Source organism: Sesamum indicum, linkage group LG15 (genome assembly GCF_000512975.1).
Source record: "Sesamum indicum cultivar Zhongzhi No. 13 linkage group LG15, S_indicum_v1.0, whole genome shotgun sequence".
Taxonomy (NCBI): Eukaryota; Viridiplantae; Streptophyta; class Magnoliopsida; order Lamiales; family Pedaliaceae; genus Sesamum; species Sesamum indicum.
Window position 1 is genome coordinate 8,081,974 of NC_026159.1, and position 10,280 is coordinate 8,092,253.

At 31.1% G+C, this 10,280-nt stretch overlaps 1 protein-coding gene across 1 annotated transcript; it reads right to left on the reverse strand.

Moving 5' to 3' along the window:
• Positions 2,397-4,840, reverse strand: LOC105178222 (DELLA protein GAI). The gene is given in 2 exon segments (XM_011101647.2): positions 2,397-3,887; positions 3,889-4,840. Coding segments are annotated over 2 exon segments (1,695 nt in total). The 5' UTR covers positions 4,527-4,840; the 3' UTR covers positions 2,397-2,830.

Consider the following 10,280-nt stretch of genomic DNA (forward strand, 5'->3'; position numbering starts at 1 on the left):
GCAGGCCAGGAATTAATTAATTAAATATTAGATTTAAAATTAATTATCTCTAAACGAGATTAATTAATTTGTAATTATTGTTGAATTCAGAGAATTTTTGGAAATATGTAATATTATGTACTATATAGCTCAGAGGTCCCCCTCGTAAACCAATGTATTATTTAATTTATTTATTTATAAAAAACAGTGATTACATAATTATGTCAATATTAATAAAATCATATTAAGTCAAACGAAATAATAAACTTTAAATTTATTTATGGGACTTCAATCCTTAATCATCAAATTAAGACATCACTTATATACATTACTTATGAAGAGAGTAATTAAGATTCAAATCAACTAATTAATTGTAATAATCCAAGCGTTGGTAATTAATTTATACATCTAAATATTCCTCGTAAATTTATTGAAATGTGGAACCAATGACAAATGATAATTATATTATATTAATAAATTGATAAATACATCGATTTGATAGATAAATTCGTAATAACATAAATTAAAACTCATAGACAGGTAGGGATTAGGGTTGAAGAATTTAATAGAATATATGTAACATGTTACATGTTGATCGTACATAACTTGTGTATGGTTTTCTTTTGGTAGATTGCTCGTCCATTTATTTATTTATTTTTAATTTTTTTTTATACAAAATGATAAATTGGGGATGATATTTTGCAGACCTGTCAAGAATTGCATTTGCGCTTTGTTATTCGTGTGGGAATCAAAACACAAGATCTTAGAACTCTTATAATTGACTGACAATCGCCAAAAACTAACCCTAATCACCACATATGAATTATCGACAATGCCCAAAAACTAACGAACAAGCCAGAATTTATGTTTATACAGGTTAAGAAATAGGTTTAACCGTAGTAAATAAATTTGACAATGATTCAAACCTACAATATGAGTTTGTCATCATGTGACCCTGAATCACTGTACTACGCCGTTTGATGATTCAGTCATCAAATTAATCTAAAGGGGTAATTACACTTTCCTCCCATGAGATTTGAATTATTTAAAAAATTACATCTAGCACCCCTGAGATTTGCTTGCATCTAATAATTTAGTCCCTTTGTTAGTCAGAATTCACCGAATTTGATGAAATTAACAAAAAAAATTAAAAAAAATTATATTTACCCCCGAATGACTTGTTACTGACTTATTGCAGGTAAAATAAATCTTTTTATTAAATTATCCTCATACGTCTTCACGCGTTAATGCATATAAACAGGTATATCCTTATCGTTATAAGGGTAGTTTAGTTCGAAAAAGTTTGACCTACAATAAATCAATCGATAGTATATATCAATTTCATTCAATTTTTCTGTTAATATCAGCAAATTTAGTGAACTTTGACTAATGAAGGAACTAATTTGTTAGACGGAGCAAACATCAAGGGTGCTAGATATAATTTCCCAAACCACAGAAAATTCATAGAGAAAAATATAATTATCCCTCATCTAAATTCAAACGCAATATATCAATTATCATATTATTGCAAAATTTTGGACCATCTTTTTGTATATGTTTTCATATTACTTTATCTTGATATGGAAATGGGTAAGTAGGTGGCATCCCAAAAACTCATAAGGGAGAATTGCATATGCATTATATGTATTGACTAGAGTCTTTATAATTGATTAACTGTCGCTAAAAATCAAGATCGAACAACATGAAAATCAACATACTGGTCAAGATCTATGTTTTGCCCTACCAAACTCTTCCGAAAGCGTCAACTTAACTTCGTTTGGTCCTACTATTGAGGATTCCATTGCTAGTGTTGTTTTTCCCTTATCCAATAATCAATTTTTTCGATTAAATTCTGTCCAAATTACATTTCAATATAGGCTCCCATTTATAATATTTAATAGCACTATAATTATTTTTTATCTAATTATTCATTAAAATATTTTTTTAAAATTTCTTTATTAACCTTAAGAATAAAGTTAGTTTTAAAAGTCACTCACAATCTGCATTTACATAGGCAATTATAGAATTGCAAATCGAAACATCTCAATCACTTTTCTTAAAAAACTAGTTATTTCATAATTAGTTATACAACTTTCAAATAATTTAAAGGGCAATTAACTTACTTAATATCTTAACATAATGAACGTAATAAATAGAGCAAACTACCAACACTTAGATATAATTATACAAACACTTTGTATTCTTTGTAAACTTACAAGTACACATACTAAGAAGTGTTTCTTGCAAATTATTATTACAACCTTAACAAATATACATACTTATAATTTTGACTAAGAATACGAGATTTTGTGTAATTAAACGTAACTGTAATGATGTGGATGTAAATTACCAAAATGAAGAATAATTTATAAAAATTGGAAGTAGCATAAGTGAAGCTTAAAAAAGAAACAAGAATCTACGAAAATAAGCCAAGTGATCCTTTATATTGAAGTTAAGTAAAAGATTCTTCACATGGGGTACTGAGTTATTGCCACTCTTTTAGTCTTTTACACAGAAGAGGCAAAAAAGGCAGACAATTAGGGCAAAGTACATAAAACCAAGAAAGGCAGAAACAGTAAAATAGTTTCTTCACAACCTCAAAAACAGATGTACCAAGTAAAATTAAATTATTGAAAAAAAAAAAAGAAAAAGATTTAGAGAAGTAAAAAAGTAAAAATAAAAAAATAAAAAAAAAGGAGAGAGAGAGAGAGAGAGACAGGATTTGACTCAATTTTAGGTCTCTCCTCTCAAACAGCTCAGCTTACACCACTTTGTGCGGTGGCAGTGTTTCGAGTTCTTGGCCCACAACTCACTTTCACAACCCTGTTGACTCGCCTGGTTCGACTCACCGCTAATCCGCCGCCGCGAGCCGCCATGCCGAGGTGGTGATTAGCGGCCGAGTGTGCCAGCCAAGCATCAGACACCCGTCGTTTTCCTCCACCCTGTACCCGTCTCCGCCGGCGAAGAGGGCCAGCAGCATGCTGGCTTGCTTGAATGCGTTGGAGCCCAGATGGACGGGGTCGAACCCGGCGGAGTGCATCCGGCTCCGCCACTGGGCTAGTGTCTCGTGCCGCTCCACCCGCTCTGGGCCGTCGTAGGCCACTACGTCGCATATCTGCCGCCCTAAATATACCTCTGTCATCACTAGATCGTGGCTGTTGGCCGGAGTTAGGCCGGAGCTCTCCAGGGAGTCGAACATTGTGGAGTAATAGTGAAGGGCTTCGTTGAACCTGTCCAAGAAAACGTCGCCGTTGTGATTCGCCTCCTGCTCCACGACCGTCACGATTTTGGGGTTCATGGCTTTGATCGAATTTAGCACTTTGTTGATGGCGCCGGGCCGGGCCAATAAACGGTGCAGCTCGAACACAGAGTTCACGGCGACGGTCTCCACGTTGCTAGGCCTAATGTCCAGCATATTGGCATCAAGATCAGCCAAGGAATTCGCAACAAAGCCACGGAACTCGAATTCGACGCCAATTGTCTCTGCCAGTTGGGCTAATTTCCATCCCACCTCCTGCAAAGCGTCGGTGTTGTCGGGCTGCGGCGGCCCAATCCCAGTAAGCCTAAACGCCGGCGGCCCTCCGGCCCGCAAAGCGAGAGCCTGCATCAGAGCAGGCCATTGCATCCCCTGCTTCAAGCTGAAATCAATCACATGAACTCTAGTCGCTCCAGCAAACGCCTCCAGAATCGCCTGATTCGCTGTGAAATGCGCAAACTTCAAATACGGGGCCGTCTCGTAGAAATGCATCTGCAGCACATCCGAATACGAAGATTCAAGCGAATCCTGCGGGTAAATCTTGTAAATTTTTCGGGCCAGCGCCTCCGCGAAGTAGGTGGCGACTTTCCTCATGGCCCCGACTTGTGAAACTGCCAATAACCCGACGTGCTTCACCAGAGCATCCGCCAGCCGCGCAGGCTATCAGCGTGTGGACGAGTCTCACTCCCGTCTCCTGAGAATCCACCAGCACCACCGGCCGCGCCGCCTCCGCAGCCATCGCCATTGGAGAACCATTTTCAAGAAACTCAGATCCAGCAGAAGCTCTCATCCTCTTATTACCATTTTCAGAATCACCAACCACATCTTTCAGGTTGTTACTGAAAATAGCTCCACCGGGAATCGCCCTCAAATCATCATCATAGATTATTTTACCTCCGTCTTGCTGTCCCGGTCTACTGCAAGAAGACTCACCTGAAATCCCGATTTGGCTGGGAATCATACCCTCGAAGCTACAAGAGTTGCTGAGCTCCGACAACATGCTCTCCACCCACCCAGAAAGATCAGACGGGTTGTAATGGACAGTATCAGTAGAGAGAACAGAAACCCCATCTTCCATCGTAGTGCCCATCGCCATCTCCAATTGCTCAAGCTTCTCAGCAACATCCGCCATATCCGAGGACTTCACCTTATATCCCAAAACAGCAAATAGCTCATCCATACCAGCGTCCGGCTGCTGCTGCTGCTCCGCCAACATCTTCGCCTTCCCAACCGAGGTGGCGCCTCCACTCACCGCCGCCTCCGCCTTCCCACGATCACGATCTCTTTTCATTTCGAAAAACGGGTTCTTGTTAGCAAGAATGGATTTTTATTTTATTTTGGGGTGGGCAATTGTTTCAAGAAACATGGATCACTACAAGTGGGTGAGTTGAAACTCGAAAGTCATGGGGGTTTTGCTTGGTTTTTTGCAGCACTTTTTTGGGCTTAGATTTGAATTTTTTATTAGGGAAATAGCAGAGAAGAAGAGTGATAAATAGGAAGGGCTCGTGAAGAGGGGCGCGAGCTTCAAGAGAGGAACAGAGGAGGGGAACTGGAAGCGATAAGGAAGATAATGAAGCCTAAGGCGTATATCCTAATCATGCTCCATGCTCATCCTTTATTATAATTTCTCCATTTTTGATTCCATAATTAGTTTAAATTTTTATTGCATCTTATTAAATTTTTTTATAAAATTCCAAAATTATATTCATGTCAAAATACTTTCCTCATATATGATTCGATGGGAACAAGATATTAACTTGAGCTGCCTTTAAGTTTAAAGATCCCGTTTTTTCATTTAGTCATCTGATATTTCATACAAGAAATTCTCATCGAGATGGGATGGTACATGCCTCGTCATTTTGCACCAATTGTGTGTTCTTTTTAAATTTAATGAAAGATCTTTTATCTCACTTTTATAATCATCACCGAGTGATTGGTATAAATTCACTTTCTACATTATAATTAAATGTAGAATTACGGGTATATTAGTGGAAATCTCGTATGAAAGCATAATAGAAAATTTAGCGATACATACTCACAAGCATATATGTTCTTTAAGTCGCTTAGATGGATGGCTTATGGCAATAATTGTGTAGTATTATTTCACACTGAATGAAAATAAAAAATTCGAGCAGCATATAAGTTTCAAAATTTTCTATTTCTTATTCGATGTCTTCGCAACGATAAAAGGAGTAGACAATACCTTCATAAGAATATTAAGAGGATATCTGGATGAACTAATAAATTTTTGTATAACATCTTATAACATGCTTGAAAACTTATAAAGTAGTACGACAAAATGTTCAACAAAAACAATTGTTATGAACTTATAACTTCTTTTAGAAAATCTTATAAATTTTTAAAATCTTAACAAATTCTTTCGAATTAATTACAAATTTGTCACAGCTGATATTCTATAAACTTTATTATTTTATTCTATTAAACACATTAATAATTTTATTCTTTTAATAAAATAACATTTTATATACTTTTAAAATATTTTAAATAAATTTAGGCAAACATAGTGTCCGTTGAGATGAGTTGATGTATGTGACATGGATAGGGTATGTATATATATATATATATATATATGAAGAATATTGCAAGAAATTCCAATATGAAAGAGGATTCAAAGTAAGCTTAATAATAGTGATGAATAAAAAGTGAGATAAAAAGGTGAAATATGAAATTGAAAAGGCAAATCAAATCCTAAGGTGATAATAATGGTGGGGCCTTCTCTTTCTGCTCTCCATTTCTTTATTTTCTTTGCAAGTATGTGTCTTGGTAAAATTTTGGTAAAAATATTAGACGTGGGATAATTTTAGTCCCACTCGACTCTGATCAAATTTAAATTAATTATATAATAAATATATATTAATTATATAATAAGTATAGTATATTTATTATGTAATTATTAAATTTAAATAAGAATTTTTCATATTGTGTATATGGTCTCCACAAACTCATTTGTTTGATATGAAAAGACGTATTCTTACGTAATTTTTTGAGAATATAATTATTGAATAAGATATTCTTTTATGTGGTAACATTATTAAAATGATGTAGAAGAATTATTTCTATATCTTTGGAATATTACACCAAAAACTAAGAATATAAATCCTAATATTTTTGTGGTACTATTGATATCCTTATATTATTTATACTAGCCGTAATGGCACGTCTTTCCTACGTGCATATAATAAATAATTATTTACGATTTAAAATATATTATAAATAAAAATATAATATATAAAGTAACACATCATATTTAAAAGCTAAATAAATAAAATAAAGACCAATTCAGGGATATTATCGACACAAAGAAAAATTAGTGCTGGTGAAATTTTCATAATAGTATAGATAGATAGTATTGATCATATGGATCAGAAGAAAAATTTCAGTAGGTGGTTGAAAATACATAAGGACATTTTTGGTAATTTAAAAAATTGGTATGACAGTGTAAGCAACCGCTATTTGTGAGTGAAAATGAGCTTTTCTTTTTCACATTAGCAACGGTGGCACGCGGTTTCCGCGCACATTATTTTATTGGATGTAACATGAGAAGTATTCATATATTCTACATTGATCAGAAAATTCAATACATATAAATAACATCGGGAACAAAATAATTTCTATAAAATTAATCGTTCTTACAAAAAAAGTTATATGAACGAAAGAGAGTAGAGTTCTAAGAACCAAAGTGAAACTTTTTCATAAATTACTTTCACAAATCGATTCGATTTGTAGTTATACTTGCATCACAATAAATTCATCTTTCAACTGCATGAATAGAGAAAATTAAAAATACAACGCATAATAATATTTCGTAAATTTAAAAAAATTGTTCAAATCACTCTTAACATCAAATAAGAAAACTAATACCATTAAAAATTAAAAAAGTTGCAAATGTGTATCTTCAATCCAAAATGCATTGACATATATAGAAGTTGGAATCAAAGTAATATTTCCAATCCTCTATTTCAAGTTATGTCATTTAAAAAGAATATTTTGAAAATATTATCCACTTTATATAAATTTATGACATGAAATAAAAAAAATGAAGAAAAATTTATATCAAAGATAATTGATTTTAATTTTATAAACCCCATATTAGTGAAGAGATAACAATGATTAATTTAATTAAATAATTGCAATAAATTAAAATGAGGAACACCAATTTTAGGAAAACTAACAATAGTCTCATGAATAATCACCCAAAACCATGAAAAATGAATGTATTGTTACAAAGTACGCTTACGTTGTAATATAATAAACTTGTAAATGAAAATTTTCTAACATAAATGGCATATTATGCTATATATAAAATCACCAAAAACCATAAAAAGATGTGTGTATTATTACAAAGTACGCTTCAATTGTGACATAATAAACTTGTAAATGAAAGTTTACTAACATAAATCGTGTGTTGTCTTATATAGGATGATCTGTTGAACGAGCAGTATATCTAATACACACCATGCTAATATTTGATTGTGTAATAATAATAACATATATTTTCTCTAAAAAAAGAAAACACCACTAAAAAAGTGTTAAATATTAAATTCACATAATATATCAAAGTTTTCTTTTTATATAAATATAGATAGTACAAATTACGTTCGTATACATATATATATAAGTGGATATATGTATATATACAAATATATAGTTATCACGAATATTTGTATTGATTTATAAATGATTTTTATTTTTTTTTGTTATACATAAAATGTGAAATATTCTTCAAATTTTGATTTATTTTTCTATTTAAATGTTTTATATTATCGAAATACTTAACATAAAATCAAACGTCTAGCAATTAAATTCCAATAAATTATATATTTTTTTAATCAGATTTGATTCTGGTCAAGTAAAACATGTCTCATGTAACTTTTTCTAGTTCAGGTGTAAGTTTATGGATTGAATTTTTTATTTTAATTATTAAATATATACATATCACGTATATAAACTCTTTTATTAAATAAAATAAATAATATAATATTTAGCCAGATAATGTGTGTGTGTGTATATATATATATTAATTAAAATTTAGATACAATATAACTCATAATAGACAATCCAATCTAATAAGCTTAAAACATGATCAAGACCTCTCTATAGTGGAAATAGAAATACATAATGTAAAAATTGTACATTTCGTCAGATTTGAATCAATTATATAACAAATATAATATATAAATTATATAATTGGTATACAATTCAACAGAAGTGATCAATTACATAACAAATATATTATACTCATTGTGTAATTATTTTGACTCGATCAGACCTAATTTAAGTAAAAACAATTCCAACTTAATACTCTATATGGGAATTGAAATAGAAATAGAGCGAAATGCACTCATTATTATTAGGGATTATTACATTCCTCTCCCCTGGGATTTTGTATAATTATACATAGACCTTTTATGGTTGAAAAATTACATCTAGGACCCTTGAAGTTTGCTTCCATCTAATAAGTAAGTCCCTCAAATAATCAAAATTTATTGAATTTATTCGTATTAATAAGAAAATAAAATAAAAATTGATATTTACCCTTGATTGACTGACTATTGATTCATTGCAGGTCAACTAATTTTATTAAACTAAGCTATCCTTATAACGGTGAAGATATATCTTTTCACATTTATTAAAGCGTGAAGACGTATGAGGGTAATCTGATTAGAAAAAGATTTATTTAATTTACAATAAGTCGGTAATATATAAATCAATCAGGGATTAACATAGATTTTTTTTTTTTGATTTTTTTGTCATAACAACAAATTCGGTCTGAGAGACTTATTTGTTAGACGGAAGCAAACTTTAGAGGTATTAAATATAATTTTTTCAAATTACACAAAAGTTATATATAATTACATCAAATCTTAAAGGGAAAAAGTGTAATTATTTCTTATTATTATGTGGATTCGCTTCATCACCCTCAAAGCCAATCAATGCATCTAAGTTCTAATCTATCCATGATCTAATGTCTCACTACTACAAACAATATAAATGTGTGCAAGTGATCTTACTATCTATTCCTAAGCTTTTCTACTTCATTTAGTTTGCCGCAATGTTGATTGTTGTCTTTTAATGATTAAATTCGAATATTATCATAGGCGGGCCGTAATTTTAAATTTTTGTTATGATGTATTTGATGATATTAAACGTATATTTTGATTTATATGTTGATTTTCACGTAACTACGCTTTGATTTTTGACAATAGTAGTCAGTTATAAGGACTTTGACAAGCAAATATAACGCAAACACAATCCTCTCTCGCGAGTCCGTGGATTGTGATCCCTACTTTCTCATTTTCGGGGAGAAAAAAAAAAGAACATAAATGTCGTTTGCAATACAATCACATATTAGTTATAGAAACACACTCAATTTCTGTGCATATTTTTTAATTTTCATTTATTAATATGAAAGAAAAATAAGATAAAATGAGTAATTAATCAGACTGATATTTTTTTTTAAACAATTTTGTTCATTTGACATACTTTAATTCCTTTGAATAATTTTTTTAGCTTGTTTTTTGTGCGTTTAAGTATATTTTAATAAATCATACTTATTTATAGAATACATTAATTAAATATTAAAATAGCAGAAAGGTATTTAAAATTCTTAAAAGTTAAAAATTTAAATGAGAAAATCACAATACATAACTCAATATACTAAATTCACTTTTCAAATTTCAATATTTATATATACAAAAATCAATTCCAACAATTGTATATTATTAACTAAATCAAATTATTATTTACTATAAATATATTTTAATAAATTATATTTATTTATAGAATATATTAATTGCACAAATAATTGGGTCCACACACACGCACACTAGTAAATATTATATTACGTGTGTGTATGGCCTGTACATATATATACAATTATATCTAAATAAAAGATATATTTTACTCAATTTAAATTTGGATCGTTGATTTTTTAATTATCAAAGATAAATGACTATTATAACAAGGGTATAATGTGTAACTTAGTAAAAGTTTTAACACCATTAAGCACAAGTAACAGCAAGAA